The 24,608-nt window shown below is 39.6% G+C and overlaps 1 protein-coding gene across 18 annotated transcripts in view; it reads right to left on the bottom strand.

Moving 5' to 3' along the window:
• Positions 1–7,666: 7,666 nt before the first annotated feature.
• Positions 7,667–24,608, bottom strand: part of EPB41L3 (erythrocyte membrane protein band 4.1 like 3) — a 143,846-nt gene continuing 126,904 nt past the window's right edge. For 4 of the 18 annotated variants that reach the window (XM_039706057.1, XM_039706058.1, XM_039706060.1 and 1 more), the window contains 10 exons: positions 22,437–22,490; positions 20,539–20,574; positions 19,639–19,830; positions 13,726–13,848; positions 12,786–13,178; positions 11,623–11,754; positions 11,091–11,189; positions 10,350–10,430; positions 9,967–10,083; positions 7,667–8,734 (listed from right to left, as the gene is read on the bottom strand). In XM_039706057.1, coding sequence (XP_039561991.1) covers positions 9,973–10,083; positions 10,350–10,430; positions 11,091–11,189; positions 11,623–11,754; positions 12,786–13,178; positions 13,726–13,848; positions 19,639–19,830; positions 20,539–20,574; positions 22,437–22,490 — 1,221 coding nt within the window. In that variant the 3' untranslated portion in view covers positions 7,667–8,734; positions 9,967–9,972. Of the gene's footprint in view, positions 8,735–9,966; positions 10,084–10,349; positions 10,431–11,090; positions 11,190–11,622; positions 11,755–12,785; positions 13,179–13,725; positions 13,849–14,359; positions 15,089–15,837; positions 15,940–16,351; positions 16,427–19,638; positions 19,831–20,305; positions 20,372–20,538; positions 20,575–22,436; positions 22,491–24,608 lie in introns of all 18 variants that reach the window. The other 14 variants (XM_039706047.1, XM_039706048.1, XM_039706049.1 and 11 more) reach the window with 9 other exon arrangements.

Genomic DNA, 24,608 nt, shown 5'->3' with positions numbered 1-24,608 from the left:
TCATTGAGGTCTTCAAGGTAATAGCATGTAAAGGTGAAATGTGCCTGTTTCAGATGGTGGATGGGTATTAGTCCATCGCTATTTTTACTTCTTTTGGGGACAGCAATGCTAGTAACCTATGGCTCAGAGTACATTTTACAGGATACCTGCTAACAGAAGAGATATGTTGTCTTGCATATCTGAGCTTTTTGTTACACCTGTGGTACATTTTGTCTGATTTATTTTTTTTACCAAGTGTCACTTAAACAAATAGGTTGTGTTACCTTTACAGAAGTTCTGCATTAGCACTGTATGCCTTACCTAATTTTCCTAAAGAAAAAACCCCAATAGTTTTACAAAATCCTCATAGCAATTGGTTGTTCTGTACCACCATCTGCTGCAACACTACTCCCTTATTTTACTTGCACACACCTGGAGATTTTCTTTCTCCCACATGATTGTCCTTTTATGAGTAGCCACAAGATTTTTTTCCCCTTTGCCACCAATTTTTTTGCCTTAAAGAAGTACAAAATTAAAGCTGAGGACACATTATAGAGTTTGACATGATAGCAAAGTTTTTTACTGAGACTCGGGCATAAGATGCAGCTTTCTTCATCCTGAACTATTACCAATTACCTTGTCTTTCAGTCGTATCATCTTCCCCAGGCTCAAAAATAAGTTCCATCATACACAGTGAAGGAATTGATTTTGCCACCATAACATGTCAACAATACTGATGCTTTTAATGGAATTTTGAAAAGGCTGTTGGTGGGATCTTTTCACATCACTGTGAAAGGCAGGTTTTTAGTTTTGGCCAAATTAGTTTTCTTTTGACAAAAAAACCCCCACCTTGTTCCAAATCACTAGAGCAAGGGGGTTTGGCCTGCCACAGCACTGGGTGTCTTCCTTGACACTGCAGGGTTAATTGTCAATAGGAGATTAACATACTTCACTGGAGGAACTGGAATCAGCTCCCCACATTGTCCATATATTTCTGGAAAAACAAGTACGTATAACGATAAAATTTGGGTAGGTAGCTAGTTGGGCCTACTGTTGTTGCAACATCCATTAGCTTTAATTGCTGGGGTGATTGATGTAGCTCACAACACAGATGGAACGTGCAGGGTGCCAGCCAAGGTTTTTGTCACCCACAAGGCTATGGCAGAGGCTGTGCATTGCCTGCCTCTCTTCTGCTATGCCATCTTCCTCCTGCAGCATTAAATGCACTGAAGGAGAGCTTAGTAGCATGACTGAATAAATGGTGTTGATGCACTATTTCAGTACAAATATGCCAATGCATGTAACCAGTGAGCTGATACCTGACTTGCTCAGCCTTCGGCCTATGTCACAGCAGCCTGGCTTGCGTGGATCAGAACATTCCACTGTATTCCTAAGGTTTATGTAAGCGTCATGTGTACCAGAATGGGAGGAAACAGTCCCATTCCTCAGCCCTTGCTCTGAGCAGATCAGGTAGAATTCAGCTCCACTTCAGAGACTACAATGCTGGGCCCCAGTGAAGATGCCCATTTGATGATGGGCATTTTTATCAGTGGAAACAAAACCAGTGGTTTATTCCGGAACAGTTTATTTATCAACATAGCAATGATGTTACCTCTTTATTCTCATACACTAACAAATATCACATTTCCTGGGGGTATGTCTATTTTGCCTTCACAAAGAAGTTCTAATGTGGTAACACACGTGACAGAACTGTTTCTACTAAACAGTGCTGCAGCTGTAAATATACACAAGTTGCTTGAAGAGAAGCAATACTAACCCTTTCAATAAGTTAGACAGAAATATGGGCTGGCTGAATCCACATTCCTGGGCAAGATCACAGCAAGGCAGTGTAAAGGAAGACTGGATGCATGCCATGACGTCCAAAGATTTCAGCAGAAAAGTGGAGTGAAACAAGGCAGGCCTTTACTTAAAGATTGGATAGAGTCAGAAAGACCTAAGTGAGCACAAAAAGGAGGTTAGGATTGAGATATAAAAGTGTGGAATGTGTCTACAGAGAGGGAAAGTTATAGAGGACCGCAAAAAAGTACTGGTCCTGAGCCTGAGCCTGGAGAAGAGCTGCTGTGCTATATCTTGTGAGGGAAAACAGGCTGGCCTCCAGAGTGGGAGAGAGCAGCTCTAGATAATGATGACAACATGATCCTAGATGTGAAACTGAGACTTGGGGGGACCAGAGCAGATATTTTTACCATGAGAGGAAGTAAAAATTTAGGAAATAAAATTGATACTGTAAGGAGAAAGATCTCTTGGGAAAGATCCCTTGGGATGTGATCATGAGGATGTGTTGAGGCTGTCAGGAGCTGAAATAGACAAAATGCTTCTATGGCTGTGAAAAGTGCAAGTTGAGAATGAAGAGGAAGTAGATAGGCTGGTAATCGTCATTCTGCTTGTTAATTATGTGTATTAATTATGGTCTCCTTGGAAGGTATGGGCAGGAGCCCATGCAGAAAGAAGTAGAAGTAACAGGCAGCACATAGATTTTCTTCTTGGGGGATAGGATTTATTTAAAAACAAGAGTATATTTTAATATTGTTAGAGAAAAGAGTGTTTATTGTACTGAAGGCAAACTATCTACAGCATTTCCATCAGGCATGCTTTTCAGTGACAGGTCAGAAAGAGGAGCAGAGGAAGTAGGAATGGGGTTTGAAAGGTCTGAAAGCAGATGACAACTTATCAAAGCTAATGGACCAGAAAACATGAAAGGTCCAAGTGTCAACGTGAGGGAAAATGAGAAAATGTTGAAAGAGATCAGATGAAGGTTGAAGAGGGAGAAAGTGGCTATAAAAAAATATCAGAGAGTGCTGCTTGATAAAATCACTCATGGGAAAGACACCAGTGATGAGAAGAATGAGTCAAGACTGAAATTTGTGGAGAGATATGAAAGCAAAGAAATATGCACTTAAGGATTGGATGTATCATCGTTGTAGGAGTTGAAGTGGCCATGGATGAGTTGGGAAGACTGCAGGACAGAGAATTAGTAAGACTTCAAAGAAGGTTGATAGGTGTAAGAAGCAACAGCAAAATGAATAGAAAGAGAAGCATCAGATGCAGTTTGCTTAAAAGCTGGGAGAAAAGTTGGAAGAAGAAAAGATGCAGAGAGAAGCCTGACAGATCAAACACAGGTGGATTAAGTTGGAGAATATGAAATCAATCAACAAGGGACAAAAAGAGTTTAAAATAACTGGGAGGTGGTGGGATAACTATTACAGGCTGTCTTCCCAGAGTAAGCAGATGTGTCCCCATTACAAGAACCATATCACACAGGTATTCAATTCAGTCATTTGTTTCTATGATATCAGGCCACATGTTGCAGTGTTTTTGTGTTGTTCCTTTTTATAGAATGATATGTCAAAAAATACCTGTACTGACATCTCATCTGATTGCAGGAAAAAAATCTTGTTACATGTCAATCACCACATGGCATTTTGAATGGAAAGAAACAAACCAAAACAAAAATATATTGTTTAATGGATATTCAAGGATGATTTCATCAAAATACTCTTAGAACAAATAATATTCAGTGGAAATGCGTGTGTATGTTAGTCTGGTAGCTTAGGATTTAGGAGCTCTAAAGATGAGTGGTTAAATTGTCACCACCTCTGTGACTATACAAAATGATTCGCATCTATCTAAGTTGTATATTGATTGGAGATTGGACTACAGGAATATAAATGCCTTTAGGAGCTTTTATATGCTGAATGCATCAACTGTTTGTCCAGAAAACTGGTACGTCTGAGAAACAGCCCCCACAATCCACTGAGAAAGGACATCTGGGCTAGAAACACCCTTGATTTAAGGAAACATCATATTAGCTGGACTTTTCCTACTAGAAAAGGCTTTGAAAGATCTTAATTATTTGCTTTGTATACTCAGATATATTGCTTTAACTTGTTTCTTTGCATTTTTGTACAATTTATGATACACCCTTTCCTGATCCCTTTAATGTGCTTTGTCTAATCTTCTATCTTTTACACTATACCTACCCAGGATTATCCACCAAATAACACAAGGCCAGTACTTTACATGTGCACTGTAAGGCAAGGCTCGTGTGGAAACACACCTTCTGGGTTGTGATTCAGGCAGCTCAAAACCTGCGCACGTTCCGGCATCTGCTCTTTTGCAGCTCCTATTAGTTGACATTGCCCAAGCTTTGATTACACACAGAAGTTAAGAGTCATGGTACACCTCACCACAGCAGACAGCAAAGATACTTCTAGAAAATGGAAAAGAAATTCCTAGCCAACTCTGGACAAAAAAAAACAAAACAAAAACAACCCAACTCACCCCACCCAAGAATAAAAGGTTTGTAATTTAAGTTTTGTACTGGAGAAAGTAGAGCTGGTAGACTGTAGAAATAAAAATCTAATGTATTTAAAAATGAAAACAATTTCCAGTGTCAGAACTCTTTCTCATTTTTCTTTTCCCTTTTATGTCACTGTAGTCATGCTCAAAGACAGGCCATTAATTCTACTTACAGTGAATGATGATCATTTCAGCTACAAAGGTGAGGTCACTGATTTATGGAGGTTATAGCTGAATTTGGGAACATTAGATAATGGAAGAAAGTTGACTTTTTTTTTTTTTTGGTGTAATTTGAGCACATTGGTTTCTCTTTAAACAAGGATTTTTGAAAGTCTGCTCCAGGACCCCTTACAGGAACCATTAGTTTCAGCTGAGGAGCAAGGTAGATGTTGAATAGGAGTCAGAAAAAAGGGTGGAGGTGGAAACAAAAGGCATAAACCATACTAATGTACAGTCTGAACCAGGGCTAACATTATTCCAAGGTAATGGAATAATCTGGTTACAGTTAGTGAATACAGAAACTTATGGAAAATATTTTTATTGAAAAACTAACAAGATGCCCCATTGTTTATCTATATGTAAATCCATCCTGAGATGGAACTACAAGATGCATAAATAATAACAGTCATTTTAAGTATGATCGAGTTTTAATTAGCAAGGCTGGTATTTTGTGTTGCTCTGAGGCACTGGAGCAACCACAGGCAGACTTTGCTGATGTGGCACTGGAGCAACCACAGGCAGACTTTGTTGATGTGGCATAACATTAGTGACAAAAGACACAGAAACCCACTATTGGCAGTGTAGGATTGATATAGCCTTTGGAATCTATAGATTTAAGAAAAGTCCTTATTTTTCTTTCTTTAAAAATAACATAAGAAATTGAGTTAGTGTTTCTTAAAGCAATCCACTTGTCCAGCCATAGTCCATCCATAGTACCTCAAACCTCCACTGTACCTTGGGATCTATATAGAACTGCAGGAGATCTCAGCATTTAATAACCAGGAAACATCATTAAAATAATTATTTGATCCCTAGTTCTGAAGAATCTTGACCATTATTGCTCTGGTATAAAAAAGGGGGATGTATTTCTTTATCTTGTCTTTAATTCCTGTGAACATGTAAAGGTGAAGCTTGTAAACGGGTTTTCTGATCTGAACTGACAGAACTGTTCTGGTATAAGGAAAGAAACCTGCAGCAAGACTTGCCAGTGTGATTGCCAAACTGAAGCCTGGACTCAATGTCCAATTTATATGCCATGAAGAACTATTTATCAGGGGCTATGATTTTTGCAGATACAAATTGTTGTACAGATGAAGCACATCATCTCACCAGCTGCCTAAATCTGCTCTGGGAAGAAATAGGGCTAAGCTGTTAAACCCTTGCTTTGATCTAGTATATGAATTTAGAAGCTCATTAAGTGTTTTTTATATTTGCTTGAGCACAGAAACACCATTACTTGCCATTTGTGATGAGACAGCCTTAAAAAAATTTCAGGGGCATAAATATTAAGGAATTCCAAACAGCTTTAAAACATGTCAGTGTGATGTATCCACTCTTTCTGTATGTGTAATGGTCACTATTGCTGTGATCACTGGCCATGCCCATTCTTGCCTGGTGTGCAAAGCCCTTACCATAATGGCTCACAGTAGTCAGTTTTCTCAGGATTGAAGCTGGGATTCCAGTTGTAGCAACTAAGGCTGCCTCCCATGCTAGTGTCTGTGTTGGCAATGCTGCCCACAAGTAACACACTGATGGTTTGTTTTCCAGGTTGGTTTATGTTGACAAGCCAGACAAAGACCAACAATAAATGAGAAGAGACGGAGACAAAAGCTGGTTGGTAGAAACAGGCAGGTGCTCTTTATTTCATGTGGCACAGCATTAGGCAGACAACCCAAGAAACAGTTTCCAGCAAAAACCAAAGCTATAACTTCCAGGAACCATCCCCCAAACAAGGGTCTACTACCAACAGTGGCACTGAGATGTCCTTGCCTGTCCACTCTCATCTCCTCATAGTTTATATGCGCTTAGGCGGTATCTTAGTGGTGAGTGTCCTTTCCAAGGAGACTAACTTCCTACAATGCAATATATCTTTAGACAGCGTACATACTGTGCAGGATCACCAGAGTACAATCTCCTCAAGCCATGCTAAAATATAATGCTAACTCTGGAGAGAAGGCTGTGCAATCGCCTCGTGTCTCTCTGAGGTAATACAATGCCGTTCCTTAGCTGACAACATGAGGGGCACCTAAAGGAGGATCAATATGGCTTCAGAGTCTATTTTTAAACTCCTGATGCACTAGCGGGGACCTGGTGTGACACCGGGTGAGGATCTCCTCCACCCCTGACCGCCACTGGGCACCAGCAGCATCAGAGAGCTGAGCCTACTGTCACTCAGGGGGATGAGAGCAGAGATGGTCTTGGGCTAGGAGGAGGAGGAGGAGGAAGGAGAGGAGAAGAGGGCCATCAAAGATCACAACAGACCATCAGCTTTGTGTCGGTCATTAGGTGAGAGGTAACAATGACGGCGGGGCAGGGAGGGGTTACATCGTTAGCACTCCAGATTTAAAGGCATGAAGAATGGCTGGTGGAAGGAAGATGTTTTGGAGACTAAGGGCAAAGGTTTAAAAGTCTTGTGATATTACTTTTAATTATTATCTACAGGTTATTCTCTCTATATATACTATTTTCCTTTCTAAATTATGAAAATAAACATTTATTAACAAGTCACTGGGTCAAATCCTGCTCTCCACTGAAGGCAAATCCATTGACTTCAGTGGGAGGGAGCCCCGTGTAAACAACGAAGGGCAAATTTGGCCCTTTATGTCCTGAAAAGTCTGCTTGTACCCACTGCCTTTCAATCCTGCAAGGAAATACAGACTAAAGGGTGAACTAATCCTTACAAATTTCTCTTAAACTAGCAGGGGAGTGTCAGTGAGATGCAGCAAAGGAGCAAAAAAAAAAAAAAAAGGAAACCAATAAGTCATACTGCTTTAAAGACAATTTTATCCATGTTTCAGAGCCAAAATACAAAAAGAGAGTGGATCTGGATCAAGCGCTACTGGCCTTTACTTTCTAAGCAACAACAAAATTCTTCATTTAGCTTCGGTGAAATGTTACACAACCAGAGAAAACAGAAGGAACCAAACAGTCCTTTTCCTTTGCAAACATCATATGCCCAAAGGTGAACACTGTCATCCCTTTGGATTCTCCACTAACTCCCACTGTCTGCACAGTGCAGTGTCAGCCACTGAAGACAAAACACATCTACTGTGCACATGAGTGAAACCTGTGGTGTTTTACAAACATAACATTTTGATGTTTTGAATACTAACGACCACTAGGTGCTTTTAGACACAGAACAATACGATTTCAGATGCATTTACCACTTTTATTTCACTATGCAGAAACATACATTCACCATGTGTTGTGATGCAGCTGACAGTGTAATGGACACTATTCCTTCCGTGGGTATTAGAGCTGGACACTAGCGAGTTTTCAGTGGACGTTCTGTACAGGTTAAGGCTTGACTCAGAACTAGATAGTAAATGCTGACCAGATTCTCAAACAGATTTTTTTTTTCTCTGAGAACAAAAGGGAAATCAATAGAAAACCATCACGGTTATTTCAGATTAATAATTTTCTAAAGCTGCAAACTAAGTAAAATACAGATTTTTTTTTCTCCAAAATAACTACATATAATTTACAAGGTTAGGATCTGTGAAGGGTGACTGGAAGCTGACTCTGAACAATGCTGACAAAAATCATTAAAGTTAATATACTAAAATCATTGCTACCTCATAAGGTATTCAGTCAGGTATACAAAGCACACTTTGTAAGCATTTATATGTTTTGATAAGAGTAAAGATTCATCATTGTTTATGGGGCAGTAATAAAACCAGATGAAACAAATATAAGATTCAAGTTGTTTACTGAATAAACTGTGTTATTGGCACATCTAATGTGTGGTAAAACATTATACACAGTACCTATACAGCTTCTAGCATTTTCGGGGTAATCTTCATTTACAGTATCTGTAAACAAAAGGCTTGCCACCTAACAAATTTTAATTTGTTTAGACTTTCAGAAATTGTGAAAGGCATGAACTGTTTATGTGTTACATGAGATCACTCTTTATATTGTTTATGAACGTGCAGGTAAAGCTGAAAACTTAGACATTTTAAGAAAATTAAAAATGCTGCTTTTCTGTAATTTTTTTGTTGCTTCATGCAATATTGTTTAACTGCTGCTGATTCAGATTGCTTTCTATGGGAAGGTATCTCTGCCAGTTTCTTTATTAACGGTCAAGATCAATTCTTCTGTACTGAAATTTTCCATAGACAGATACAAGTCAGTCAGGTTGGAACTGAGACTCCGTATAGGTTCTCGTATTCCTACTGGTATGCATGTCTGGATTCATATGCATTCTAGGTTATTCCTGCAGAAAAGAGAACTGAGTTAATTATTCAAAACAACTACTCTCTTGCAAAAGAGATTTGTCAATTTGTTCATACAAGAAAAGCTGTTAGAAAATGGCATATCCCACTACAAGCAACTTGGACCAAATCCAAAGTCCACTGACGCCAATGGAAAGAATTAGCGACATCAATAGACTTTTAAGCAAGCCACATTGAGCTGTCTCTGAAACAATTAGCAGAATACCACAAGAATCACAGCTACTCACTCCTTAGTGACTGGTTCCATCTTCCAAATAAATAACTGACACTGAAATTCAGTTTTCTTTAGGGTCTGTATATCCAAAAGCAGGAGAGCCAAAGAGCTTCAAAAGGTGCTGTGCATTATACTCTGTTACTTACACCAAGTGCTAGAGAATACATATTGTTTTAAGAATAAAATGCTGCTATCGATTCAACAAATCTGACAAGCAGCTTTTTCTTCCCCTTCTCCATACAGCATTCAAAGCAATTGTGCAATGGTGCTGGCATTAAGAGCTTTTGCATAGCAGGTTAGTATGCATGACATGTTTCTGCACACAGAATAAATATAGGAATATTGAGACGTCTGTTTAGCCAGCCACTATTGGAGAGCATGCCTTTGCTGAGAAAAAGCTGGACGCAAGGAAAGCTGCATTATCATCTCATCCTGATAAACAATGCTGCTTTAAAACATTAAATGTTTATTCAAGTACAAGAAAGCCAAGACACCCAAATACCAACAAACTAAGTCACTGCATTTAAAAGCAAGTTGGACCATATCTTTGCAAGTTGGGAATTGAAGCATAACTTTTAACATATCTGCACAAGACATTTAAAAAGCAGCTGTAGGTTTTTTCCCTTGGCATTTTTAAACAAAAATGCACACCTTTAAGAACAAATTTTTTTTGCTCTTAAATGGCACAAAAGCAGACAACAGATTTTTTATGACTTCAGAAGTAGGAAATTAGACTGTAACAAAGCATGGACAATGAGGACTTTTCAGAGAGCCAACAAAAGCAAATGAGTAGTTTCTCTTTCTCCAGCTGGCACTGTTTAATGAAAGCAGATGTCTAGAGCTGAATGTGGTTTACTTTCAAATATCAGAACTGATAACCAGAAACTTGAAAATGCCAGTGAGAGAAAGTGAAGAGTTAAAGGTGAAGTATGGTAGGAAAACAACATCTGCAACATGCCAGCCCAGTAAATGCCTAGGAAAATCATCTGGTCCTCTTACCTGTGGTCAATCCTCCCCATCTTCTGGTGTGATTTCTGTCTCTTTATGAACCACTACTTTGGTCACTGACATGTCAGGGTGCTGCTCTTTGGCTTCTTTAATTGCCTGAGCCAGCGCCTATCCCAAGGAAACCACAGAAGGGCAAAAACAAAAAGGAGGTGGAACATGCATGATCAATAGCAAGGTGGAGAGATTCATGACATATTACACAATTTACAAATGAGGAAAATGATTAAAATATGAAATATACCATCACTGATTTAACTACTATTCCAGTTTAATATAAGATATGCCAGTATGGGTAATATCTGTCAAAGCAATGTTTAGAAATGTTCTCTTTTTCAGTCTCCAGGGTATCCTTTTTAGCAGTTTGTATATTTTACCTGATCATGATCAATATCTGCATCTCCTGTGATGACTATTCGTTTTTCAATTCTTGTCTCTGAGATGCCTCCTTTCACAGTCTAGATGAGAGGGACAAAAATGCATGTCAGTAACTCACTTTAGAGTGCTGCTACTCATCCCCAGAATGATCAGTGCAGGAACCCTCTCATGACTGGACTGTAACAGCTCAAAGAGGGGACAACCTGGACTGCAAGTGAGCAGCTCTGGAGTTGGCCTGAACGCTCTGAATGGACTAATGACCTCCAGATGTCCTTCCAACATAGGTACAGGTAATTTTATAATTCAAGTTAATCTGCACATGCATCAAGAGAGATGTTTGTATGTCAAAAATGGCAAACTTTTCCCATGAAAAACAGAATGGGAATAGAGACAGCCCCATATTCAGACCTATTTAAGTCCAACTGCTTGCTTCAGAATAGCATACAGGTGGCATGGCGTTTGTAATGCTCATCTACTAATGGGGGAACTTCATTGCAGATAGATGAAATCCTCTTCTCAATGAATATTGGTAGGAGAGCAGTCAGTCACAGCACTAAGAGAGTTAATCAACTCAGCATAGCCAAAGACAGGTGAATAAAGACAAGTATTTATGGTAAATTTACAACATTTTGTCAAGAGAGTATCAGAATGTACTCCCTTTCTGAAATAAATCATAGAAACAAAGCTAAGATAGCATACACCCTGGTGAAAAAGGAGCTCCCTGCTTTCTGAGGACTCACTTTGGTGATATGTGTAGTAGTTGTAGTGCTGGTGGTTTCAGATGTGATTGTTTGTGCACTCATCAATACACCTGGTTCAGAGTCAGCACCGCAATCCACCTAGAAACCAGAAGAGAAAAACTAGTCACAAAAATGATCCTGAGCACAGGGAATCAAGAACTGGACTGTTATACTTCCTTCTTTCTACAGTTCTTCATAAAGTGAGTATCTAATGGTAGGGGAAAAGTGCTATTAGGGTGACCATGTGTCAGTATTTCTCTGTGCATCTGGAGGCTGTCCTTCCCCTCTGGAAGCACAGATGAGAATATGGCACTTTTAAATCTGCAGTTTCATCAATGTTCTGGAAAGGCCCTACACCAGGATGTGAGAGTGACCCTCAGGTAAGTTATTCTTACATACATCCTCCTCATGCTAATATTAAATACTTGAGCAACTTTGAAAAGTTCACACTAAAGCATACACTTAAAGATGGGTGAAGAAATGGGTTCCTTTAAGGCACATTAAATTAAATGTTTTTCACAGAATTTCTTACCTGAGAAGACTCATATGTAATGGTTTTTGTTTCTGTATGGACTACTGGCACTTCCTTTGTTGAAATTTCAAGGGTTTCCCCACCAGCAGGAACACTGCTGAAACTTATAGTCTCAGTCTTCACAACTGGTGACTGCATGAACAAAAAAAAGAAGGAACATTTAGCAAAGCTTATGGATTTCTCAGAACAATTTTTTTTTTGCTTGGGGTAAAAGAAAGAATAACTAAAATCGTTCTGCATTAAAAAAAAAGAAGATAAAATTATCTTAATTACAGTGGTACATTCATTGCATTCATGTATATAATGCTGGCGACATTTAGCACTTCCCTGGATTTTACAAAAACAAAGTTCAAAATGCTCTAAATACTACAAGAGGCAATGGTCACAACTTGAAAAACAGGAGGTTCCCTGAGAACATGAGGAAACACTTTTTCACTGTGAGAGTGACATAGGCACAGGTTGCCCAAGGATACTGTGGAATGTCCTTCCTGGAAGATACTCAGAAGTACTCTGGACATTGTCCTGGGCAGCAACTCACTCTGGATATCTCTGTCTGATCAGGGGATTGGAGCAGATGACCTCCAGAGGGCCCTTCCAGCCTTAACTGTTCTGAGAATCTGTGATTCTACATCTTCTTAAAATGACAAGAGAATGAATTCTGTCCAGGCTTAGTCTTTTTATCTCTGGGGAAAAAACCCTGCACAAAACAGCTCTTGAAATTGTGCTAATGGGGCTAAGATAAGGAACCTGGTCTGTTTAAGACACAGTACACTTATATATAATTGCACCAAGCATGGAAAAAACAATCTGTTTCCTGTCTTTGGGGACATGTGAACTTTGCCAACCTTGATCAACTTTCCCAAACAGAACGCCAGCTGATCTTGTTATCTGTTGCATAAAATGCCATGAAATTTGGTATTTCTATGCAGCATGGAAAGCAGTTACAAGTAAAACATGCATGGCATTTTGCTAATGATGGAAACCAGCAGCAAGCCTTGCAGGTGACATGCAAGGAGGAAATAAGAGGAGAAAAAACTTGCTTTCTATACAAGTGCAATCATACAAGCTGGGCACACTTAACTTTCAATGTTAGAATTAACTTAGCCTACTATTGCCTACATTCACAATTCAGCACAGACACGACCAATTTAACAACAAGTTACCTCAAAATGAGGTTTTCTTTCCAAAGACTCTGAAAGTTGGACTGTTGTTCTGTGCTCCTCTGCCTGCTCACACGAAGCAGCGGCAGCGACTCCTTCCTGTTTGGTTAGGGCTTTCCCAGCCTCCTCCCTTTTTTCCTCCTTCGCCCCCTCAGTCCCAGCAGAGCCCTCCTTCCCTTTCACGCCGGCAGCCACCACCGACGCTGCCTCAGCCTGGGCATCCAGCGTAAGTCCGGCCACTTTAGCAGGATCCCCGCCTGCATGCACCTCCATCCCATGTCTCTCCTTGACAACTACAGTCTCCTGTACAACCTTCTGCACTGTATCCTGATCCGGCTGAACTGCTTGCTTCATGTCACTGGAAGTTATCTCCTGAGACGTCGTCGTGTCTATTCTCTGCAGGGAAAAAGGAAAAAACCCTCAGCATCAGAAGCAGACAACACTATTTGTAGTAGCACCCAAGCTTAATGTACTGTGAACATAAATTAAAAAAAATGGGCATTATATTTTGCCATGTTATTTCTTCCACATTGCATAGATTTTTGGTCTCATGATGTTATCAGTACAGCAGAAATGGAAAGCAAAGCAAGAAGCAAAATTTTTAAAAGTGGTGAGAAATTTCGATGTTGGTGTTCTTCTCATTGGTATTTTTGTATAAGTTTTACAAAGGCAAAATACAGCACCCTGTGAAATGACCAAAATGAAATGAAAGAAACGGTGGTTGTTGTCTTTTTTTTTTTTTTTTCCCTTTTTGGTGAAGTTTTTTTTTTTTTTTCTCCTTTTTGGTGAAGTTTCTGTTGTGGTCTGTTTAATCAAAAGAAAACACACATAAATACATGCATTAGTTATACAGTTCCATATTGTGCAAAACCCCACAAAATAACAGAAAAACAAAAGTAATTGGTGCATGGTTATGACACGATGGAGGGAATCAAGCAGCCACCTGAGTCCAGGTATGGGAAGTAGAAGTAACCCCTCCTATGAACTCAGTTGGTTTTCTGGCGGACTCTATTAAAGTGAAGATATCTGAACCATCCAAGGTTTTTTCACTGGTGGACTGTTTAGTCTAAATAGACAAAGAAATGTAGAGTCATACACAGAAAAAAGGCAGACCCATATGCACAGACATATTAATTGCCAGAACCAGAGGCAGAGACGGAGGAAAAGGAGAGTAGGTTGCAGGGGCACGGAGAGGTTGGAAACAGGAAAAGAATGGGAAAATAAATCAGAGCGAATTCATAATGGCTGTAGTAAGCAATAGTTACAAAGCGTAGTTGTTAGCATTGGCATTTTGCTGGTTCAAGCAAACCTTTTTTTTTTCCTTCTATTAACAAGCCACAGCAGCAATACTGAATTTGAGTACATAAACCAGAAAGGTTGAAAGCCTTATATAATGTCTGCTTCAGACTGTGAGACGGATTCAAAGTATGAGACAAAAAAAATAAGCTGGGTTGGCTGCTGTCAACATAAAGCCAGGCAGCAAGAGAACTCAAAGCTAGGGTGGTGTGAAGGGATTGCCTAAAAGAAGTCATGCTTTTATCTTTAAATCGTGGCGTGAAGTCAAAGCCACTTGTTACCACTACTTTTGATGCAGACGACTCAGTAACATAGTGAGCAGTAGCAATGGTAAATGGCTGTTCTCTGGAATATCTCCACTCTGACAGGCTCTTATCTGTCCGGGCAAATGCCCTTGCTTTTACAGCTTCTCCACCAAGATGCTTTTCTGCTTTGCCAAGCTGTAAGCTTTCCAGTGTACCAAGTAACTGCAAATCCTGGTCCATCCTCAGTGTCTTTTTCAAACTCTCCTCTTCGGGACTTTGCAACTGAGATTCTGCTTCCTTTATGGGTGTCAGAGAGTCAGACAGCTTTCTTCTCGTGCTCTGCACATCAGATCCCCGCCTGGCTTTCTCATCAGTGACAGACTGGAGGATTTCATACTTGGCCACTATTGGAACGATTTTCACAGATTCTTGAACTTCCCTTTCCAGTTTTTGCAAAGTTTCTCCCGAAGGCTGTACCGCTTTCTCGCCCTCTTTAGCTTTACTTGTCATGGTTACAATTTTCCCAGATACGGTATCATAGGACTTTCCTAGGGTGAACATTTTCTGCTTATTCTCCTCATTGGATTGTATTTCACTTTCCAAGTCCTCAAAGCTCTGCATTAGAACGGTACTGGATTTTAATACCTCAGGTGGAAAGGCAGTTTTACTGCTCACAGTCACTACTTTGTAGGCCAGATTTTTTTCCGATTCACCATCAACTACCTCAGAAGGTATTTTTTCTATAATAACCCAATCCTCAGTGCCCTATATTTGAGATATAAAAGCTAAATTAGAATATCTGCAGGTTTATTTGTACTTCAGGAGCACTAAATTATGCAGACTTTTAAGAAATCATGTTGCTTCTTCTGAAAGCGTATAGTAACTTCTAGCATTGTACCTCTTACAGCAGTTATCAAGCAAAATAAACAGAATCACCTCAGGCAAAATATGATTTCTTTGCATATTCTCTTTCTTCAGAGGTCCATATATTATGGGCCCAAAAATATTACTTTTGCCATACTATTTCTGTATTTGTTTGAAGCAAAATAGCACGTCAGCACATAATTACAGTGGTGACTGGAATCAACCTGGGGTTAAAAATCACATATTGCAGTGGTTCAAAAAGCTACAGTCAAAACCAAATTATAAAAATAGGGCAAATAAGCCCATTCAACTGTACCCTAGTTGTTACAAACATGCTGTTAATGAAGTTTTAGGATAGTACTCTTCTGTATGTAGCCTGCACTGAATTTCCTTGTTTCCATTAGAACATCAACAACCTTCAGGATTGTTTAAATGGAGAAGCACAACACTGCAAACTGTATAAACTAAGCATACTACTAAAAATTCTGAATGAAACTTAATTGCAGCATCTTTTTTCCTCCTCATGCAAATGTGCTATGTGATTTGCTTTGACTAAGCAATCAGCATCCAGTTATTTGACTTTAAGACTGTAACTTCTGTATTTAACTAAGCAAATGATGTAGCTTAAAATCAAATGAATTAAAAATAACCTCTAGGGATGATGGGATACTTTTCTGGATAATGATTTGATGAGAAGTAACCAAAGTGCCAGCAGATTCTCCTTCCTGCATCTTCTTCTCTATCACACTTGGCTAATAGAAAAACCAATAAAAATATAAAGTTCACCATCACTCAGCATATTCTAAATTCAGTTGACAATATAAAAGAAACGCATTCTCGTGACAGAAGTGCCTCATTCACCGTAACGCTCTCAGTGAGGTTTATGCTGGAAATGCATGCAAACTGCAAAAAACATCCAAACAGCACCGTGCAAGTAGGTTTCTAACTGGCAGAGAAATCAGTCTTCATTAGGAAGCCATAAGCTCTGGAGAGGACCTATTCCTCAGAATTTGGTCTCCAGATTATATCTCTGCCTGGAACTTATTAAATAATAACAATAAAAAAAATGAAAAGGGAGGGCTTGGAAAGGAAAAAAGATAATAAAATAATAAATCATTGCCATCCTTTCTGACTGCATTTCAATGAAGTATTGTTTGTTTTTACCTGCATTTCAAGGAATGTAGTACCTCCCTTCTGCAAAAATATGAGTTTTTCTGATTTTTCTGTTTCTTCTTTGGTCTAATGTCAGGGGAACAAATGATTTTAGTAAATGGAGGGTATATATACTATACTTCACAGTAGCTCATATTTATTTACAAATTATTAATCTCAAGGAAAATTGGGAAACAGAACTGAGGAGAATCATTTTGCAGCACAGAGGTTTCCAATGAGAAGTGAAATCAGTATCTCTCTATGGTGAATGCAAAGGAGACATGAGTACACAAATGATATGCACAAGTGTAGCACAAAACCCACTAAACTGAGTAAGACCCAGGTGTGGATGCACTGTGTTTGTTTCATTTCATATGATTCATTTGGCTGGGGCTGATGCCAGCTCACACAACTTCCACCAATATCCCAGAACAGGCCCCTGCACCTTCACTCTGGGCAAGGCTCTCTCCTGAGTTTGCAGCCCTCTCTGCTGAAGCAGGCAGAAGGAGTGCCCAGCCATGATTTCAGCTCTCCCTTTTTCCCTGCTGGTATTAGAAGTCTTAGAAGCACTTTTCCTAGAGAGGGAGCTAATTGTTGTTCTATTATCCTGTAGTGTGACACTGAAATCTCCTCACCTTTATCCCATCAGTGCTCTCCCATTGCTATGAGAATAGTAAGAGTATCTCTCTATCTTGGACAACTGAGAAAATGTTAAATGTAGGTAAGACATTTCCCAAGGCTTTTGAGCCCACCTTCTGGGCTGGTCACTCTTGTCATTTGGCCAGAGAAAATAAGTCCCTGCAGAGCAAAATGGGTTTCTTGCCAATCCTTTTCTAGTGGCTTGAGTAATTACTATACTCAATAAATATGCCAATGGAAGTCCTACGACTGGCATGATAAAAGGGTACTCATGAGAAAAGATAGAAATTTAAAGAGAAATATGAAACTAGAAAGGGATAAATGTACTCCCTGACTGCAAGGAGATGCACAACTCCTTTATTCCTAGTGTTGGTTTCATCCAATTCAGGTCAGACCAAACATTGTCAAGGACTTTGTCAATATGATGGCTTTCCTGTTCTACAGCTATTTGGCTACCATCAAATAAGATATTTAAAATTATATTTTTCATTACTAAGGAAAACCAAATTATTTTCCCATCTGTTCTAAGAAACCAAGCGGCAACCAGCGGCTTGAGGTCACACTGACCAAACACTCAGGTGCCACGTGCTCGAAGATCACATTTTGAAAATATATATTTTCTCTTCTGTTCTTGTTTTATTTTAAGAAGAAGCTACAGGTAACAGCACTGAACATATTTTTAAAGTGGATAATGTGTAACTTTGACTAACAGAAGGCACTACACTATTTTGACTTCCTCTGCATTTCTCAGTAGACAACAAGGTGCTGATTTTGACCTAAGGATGGCTTCAGCTTTTTCCTAAAAAAATCCCCTCTCATCAGGACAGGTGCACTGAAACCATCTCACTTACTGGGACCAAAGGAATGGCCAGGTGTTATCTACAGCAGAAGTCACCTCAGAGTTAGGCTCTGATAGCTCAAGTCAGTTCTTAATTTTCCACAGAAATACCTTCATTTGGATGAGGTTCTGTGAAGCAGATGTATTACATAGATGCATGTAAAATTCTTGTCCTTTTCCTTTCCAAATGAATGGTTAAATTCAGATGTGTTTCCTCAGGGTGAAGCCTACATAGCTGTGTAACACAGCTTTGTGTAAGCTTTGATACTGCTTGTGCATTTTAATTAAAACTGTTTACAACATTCCTAAAGTAATAAAGATACTAAACAAACATGGTGGTGTTAAGTTTGCTCCCCCTGCAATTCTGAGATTCAGGCTTAGCTAGCCACCCTTTCCAACAGCTCCTTACATATTTATTATGAGAAATGCATCCTATTCATTGTACTTACAATTTTACTTTTTAGAAGTATAAACCTTTATTTTCAACTACAATCAAACCAACCTGTAGGGTCTGTTATGATTCCTGAACAAGGCAGTATGAGCAACACTAAAACTCCTCCATGCTCCCCTCAAAAAGGAAGCTTTGAGCACTGAGCCTGCTTTTTTAATGTATTTTAATCACACATGACTGCCACAGTAATGCACATCTGGCACCACCATAAGCCACTGGCTATATTGTGAGAGAGGAGGAGGTGAGACCCCTTTCCTTGGCAATATCCCTTTCCCTGTAAGGAGAAGCTGACACTTGCTACCCGCACGTCTCCAGGGATGCCCTTCCCCAGAGTTATGGGTCTGCAACACCAACCTCTGAGGTGAGAAAGCAGAACATCCTTTCAATTTACACTTTCCAGACAATTTTTACTGAGTTCCCTACATTACATCAGTGCTGTGGGCACAGAAAAAAATCTCATGACCATTTATTGGTTTTTAATGCTAAAACCAAGAGGAACCCATAAAGATCATTCCTGTGAGACAGAAACCAGATACCCATTCATAATAGAATAAAAAAAAACCAAAACCACATTTTCAGGCAGACCACACAAGCTTATTTCTTTTTGCTCCACTGAACCTAAGCCAAGACCCTGCACTATGTATTTTATTGCAACACAAAAGCAATTGCCTCGCTACCCCACATGTCCTTATCTTCCCACAGATCAAGTAAACACCAGCTTTTAAACTGGCAAGTTTCTTACAAGCACTTCAAGACTGCACAGTGAGCAAGATTTTTTCACACACACAGACTGCAGGAAAATGCAGATACTTAGCAATCTGCATTGGGTCTTCAATGACAGTATCCAGCAGACTGCAGCAACCATGAGATTCCTTATGGAACTGGCCAAGAAGGTCTAATTATCATCATTATTTCTTCCCTGTTTTCAGAGACTGAGAGTTCTGCCCTTTGTTCTGTATTTGCTTTTCAAGCTTGGCACCATAGCCCCCACCTGTCTCACTGCACCACTTCTCCCAACCAGTCACCATTGTTTAAATTTTCTCTCCATCACTTTCATGGTTTCTTTCATGCATGGCTGGACTTCCTCAAGCTCACCGAACCTGTAACAACGCCTGTATTTTGCACCCTCAGAGAGACCCAGTTCTGCCACATGGCTTCCAGTGAATTTAATTCTCTATATACACATATATTTATATATGTATATGTTTATGGTATCTACTCTTCCTCCCATTTTTGCTGCCTGTGTTCTGAGAAAAGGGAGTGCCTGCAAGCAGGGATGGGCCTCTAACTACAGCCTCTAATCTAGTGAGAGCTGCTATAAGTAAAAATGCATAGACAAATACATAATGAAGCCTTTCAGCTCACGCTGACCTCTTCAGGCACTAGTGGTTCAATCATAGGAGCATCCTCCTGCCTTGCTGCAAGCCGAACGGGAGATGTGGAAAGCCTCTTCTCCCACTCATTAGACACAGTCGTTTCTGTGGAGGTTTCCAAGAAGGTGCGTTTCAACTCGCTTATATTGGTCTGATGTTTCATCAGATCTTCCTGGGTTTTGTCTAGATCCTAGACAGTTTTAAAAGAATAGAGCAGTTTGTGATACATCCTAAGCCAACCAAACTTTAGAGCCAAAACACACAACTTGGTTAGTATAGAGGGAAGTAACAGCTCAGGGAGCCGGGGAGCACAGCACTAACACAACACTCTGTGAAAATGTGGCATTTTGAAAGAGAACAGCATAGCATATCTCATACAAGTGAGTCTAAGTACACTCTTAAAGAGCCTATCCATATTGCTGTAATTTGCACCTGATAACGAGGCTCCAAACAAACATACATATGCGCGTGGAGGCACACACATAGAGGCACACGCGTATATCAATATTGATAGTACAGGTTAGAGGAGTCATCATAATCTGAGAGAAAAAATAATCTATTAGCAGGTGGGAGTACACAGTTCATGCATCAGAGTGCAGATCCACAGTTTACCACTAAAACTAACACACATGTACGTACATGCACTGGTATATACCAATACCAACCTCTAACATAAGATTACTATGTTTGACATACACATTTTCACCCTGTATTCGCTTAATCAGACTATTCTGAAAGAAGTGAAAAAGAAAGGGAAAAGTAAGGGACACAGTATTGAAAGGATACAAAATGCTGTTTCTACACATTTCTTCACAGAGAACCGACAGTAACATGCTGAAAGAGGCGAACACCTCCAACATTGATACCTGAGCAACATCTAGACCTTTTGTTTCTGTACCTGTGCCTTTAGATCTCCGTCCTCCTCTTGATCCGACTGCCAGCATGAGAAAGATTGGAAAACAACACCTTACCCACTTGTATGAATGAAGGCTTTATGAACATTGGTGAGAGGTACACACTAGGTTAAAATCCCACTTTCTCCTCATTAAGGGTTTAAGGAGAAGGAGTAGACACACTGGCTTTGCATAGTCTTCCTAACTCAGAGCAAACGTCCACTCCTCAAATTTGTGTTTTGTTATCAAAGGGGCGTTAAGCATCTTCCTTTTATAAATATTGCTACACTCCACATTCATAAATCTCTATTTATGAAGTGGCAGTTGCACCTTCTCACCAAGGTCACGGCTAGTCTAGGACGGAACAGCAACAGCAAATGCTTTGAAATTCTGTAATCCCAGAATTTACACATAGGACATAATCTGGGCCACAAGCAAAGCTTTGCATAAACTCACCATGGACAAACAACCTGCAACACTTTCTACAGAAAGAAGCACATTTTATCTGCTTAAAATGCTATTTCCCTAACCATAGTCCCTTTCTGTATTTCTGCAATTTTATTTCATATTTAGCCTGTATATATTCTTTCAGGACCTATCATCTGGAATGGCATGCACATCCTGTCCACTTCAGTGCACATTTTCAAAAGCAACACCATAAAACTGCCCCAGCAGCCCTGTTTCCAAGGGTGCAATTTTCAGGTGGCAGATATACCACATATTTTGAAAATCAGGCATCCATATCCAACTGATATGTGCTATATCTTCTCCTCTAACTAAAGATGGCAACTAGGAATATTTACACGCATTTTTGAGTTATAAACTGAACATTTAAAATGTCACAATTTTATGGTTATGTTTTACTTTCTATAGTGCTCAAGGCCTATGAGTGGAAGAAGCACTTCAAAGCATTTTGTATTTCTGACTCATCTCAACAGACTTCATGTTGTTGCACTGTTTGAATTCTTTTAATGCCCATGCTGCTATTTTATTGTTAATTTTTCATATAGTCCTAATTAGACAAATGACTCATGGGAAAATCTGTTGATTACTTTACAACTCCGTTCAAATTTATTCTATTTACAGCCATCGCTGAATCGTCCTGACGTGTCATACAGAAAATTTTTCCTTGATGATAATTTTAACAGTCTCAAATATTAATGAGATCCTTCTGAAAACCTAGAGTAGTGTTTGTGGTAAGACTCTGTCTTCTAGCAGATGTCAGACGAAATTCAGCTCATGTTTGCAGCTGCAACCATATTAATTATGAAAGCATTATATGCACTTCAGTGAAGTCACATAAGGTTGAATTTGCCTGCACAGCCTATGTACCATGTTGTGGATATGAAGCTTCCTAGTGTAAGGAAAATATAAACACTTTACATTTCTCCTTTGAAAAGAATACCTGGACTAGTAGTGGCCATATATGAAGATGCCATGTGAAATTACATTAAAGAAAAAACTTAGATATCTAAAATGTGAGAATATTCAGTAAATTCGACAACAGCTTTTTACTGCTTTTCCCCACTCTCCCACTCAGGCTTCAGAGTATAAGAGCAAACAAGCAAACAAAAAACCCCAGGGCACGATCTGGCCAGCAGAACCCTCCGGGTGGGCAGCACTGGCTCGGGTGACACCGCCACTGCCACACTGACCACACAACGCAGAGGCCTTGCAGCTTCCAAACCAAACTCAGGAACAAGAGGAGCCCATAGGGAGCACTGGAAACTCAACTGTCCTAGCAAAGCTCTCCCGCTGGCAGGCACGCACATGCACACACGCGCAGGGAGGGATCCTGAGCTGCCGTAGCAGACATGCGGTCTAGCCCCGAGGCCCAGGGTCGGGAAGAGACGAGGCCAAATGCTCTCCCCTGCCATAGCTGGGTGCTGGCGACTGTACAAACCTCAGTGGCAGTGGTCTCACCATCAGCCGCAGTATCCGTCTGCTCACTGTCAGTCTATTGGGTTAGACAAGTACCCGGGTCCCGAGAGGAAGGCAGGAATAAAGAATAAACCCAGCTCATCAGTACACGCGGCTCACACGGGGAACTGTTAAACTCAACATCCCTGTGAACTGCATTAGCATTGCTTTTCAAACAACGCACATGTCAAAGAAGCAAAATAAAAATGCTATATTAGTAAACAGAACAGACTCAGAGGAAGACTCGAGGCGTACTGTACACAGTATACGGCTTTAGTGGAACAAATTTATAAGCCAAACATTACTGGAAAAGTGTTATTTGAATAGCAGAGTTTTTTTCTTAAGAAAATCAGGTAGCTTAAAAAAAAAGGGGAAGTAACTAATATTTTCTAATTGAACTTTTCCTCCCACAATGATTTTTTACAGAAAATTATTGAACTAATTTTTTTGTTCTAGCCAATATAAAGTAGTGGTTAAATTTTTATCTGGAGGGGAAAAAGATAATTAAAAAAAACAACAACAACAAAAAAGCTACTTTAACAGTCATCTGACTTTCAGCCCCTCATTTGTACAGAGGTTTTTCTTGTCTCCACATTTATACACCATGAGGCTGTCTGCATTACCAAGGAGTTCAAATAACTGTACCCCCAGCCCATCTACTGTCTGTCTGTGGAGTAATGGTAAGGCTCAGATCCCACTTGGTTCCAATAAAGAGCAGCTGATAATTGTTAATGATAGTAAAAAGAAAGAAAACTGCCATCAAAAGAAGAAAAAAATACTTCTCATTCCATTTAAGAGTATGGATGAAAGCAGGAGAAAAACAAAAGTAACTTCCCCCACCCCCCAAACACTTACTAGGTATGAGTGATAAAAATGAAACAAAGCACAGCATTGCACAGACTGATCTATCCCTGCTTTGCACGAAGAACATTTTTGTGGAGAACACAAGCGTCAAGATTAAGAGAGAGTGGAGTGGAGGTTGCTACAGACTGAGAAAAGATTTCAAAAAACTACTCTGATGTCAGGTAAGCATATGGAAAACTAGTAAGTAAAGTGCACCCTACTGCCCCAGACTGGCACATCCAAGTTGTTTTGATAGCAGTGAAAGCTCTGGTTTTTGTTACTGATTTTCTGTGGTCCTTAGACAGCAACCCAGGCAGGCAATTTAAAGCCAAAACAACACATCTCATCCTCCAATCACATCAATATGAACAAGAACAAAAGAATAACCCACTGGTGGATGGAGTATCAGTCTTAGCTTTGAATGTCCTCCAATTTTTTGTAATTTTCTGACAACTCCATTGTTTCATAATACAATGTTTTGATTTTTTTTCATAGCTTTGTTTGTTATTCTTTGAAGAGCTTGTATTGTTTGTATGACAGACAGAAGAATAAACAAGCATTTTGCACTACTTGCTAAGTGCATGAATGCAAGTTACATGAAATTTCTCAAGTCGTGACCACTCTTGAGACAGAATATGTTTGTTAAACAAACATGCACTTGCTAAGTGCATGAATGCAAGTTACATGAAATTTCTCAAGTCGTGACCACTCTTGAGACAGACCACATTTATTTTAAAATGGAAGTGTAATGTCAAAGCAGTCTATTAGGCTGGTCCAATTGCTTTCATTAAAGTGCTAGAGAATTGTTTCTTTATTAACAAAGGATCTCATGTCTTTATAACATTATAGGCAATTGTAAAGGTATGGCAACAGAAAAAAAGTATGCATCGTCACTCCTGTTTACAAAAATAAAAAGAAACAAAGTGGAATTAATGCATCTAGGCATTTAAAAAGAATTAAACATTGTGTCAAGGCACCGTAATACAAGTCTGGACTATAGGGTTAATTTTAAGAACTTGAAGTCAATAGAAAATTATCTGCTAAGGTAAAAACACAGAAGCTAGTGAATTCCAAGGGGTGAGATTCTGTCTTTGACTGCATGGACTAACTCCAGATGCATAGCTCAAGGGAGAACAAGCTCAACAATGTAAGGCATTGGTTCAGGATACTGGCTGTAGTCTTCTGCATCTCTGCGTGCAATCTTTTGTGAACTGTGGGGGGTGGGAAACATTCCTATTTCTTTTGCCATAAGTGGAATGAAACCTAAATAAATCATAAAGCGTGCTTTATTGCAACATACATATCTGCTAAT

Source organism: Passer montanus, unplaced genomic scaffold, assembly GCF_014805655.1.
Source record: "Passer montanus isolate IOZ18808 unplaced genomic scaffold, ASM1480565v1 scaffold19, whole genome shotgun sequence".
Taxonomy (NCBI): Eukaryota; Metazoa; Chordata; class Aves; order Passeriformes; family Passeridae; genus Passer; species Passer montanus.
This window is presented reverse-complemented; position numbering and strand designations above follow the sequence as displayed.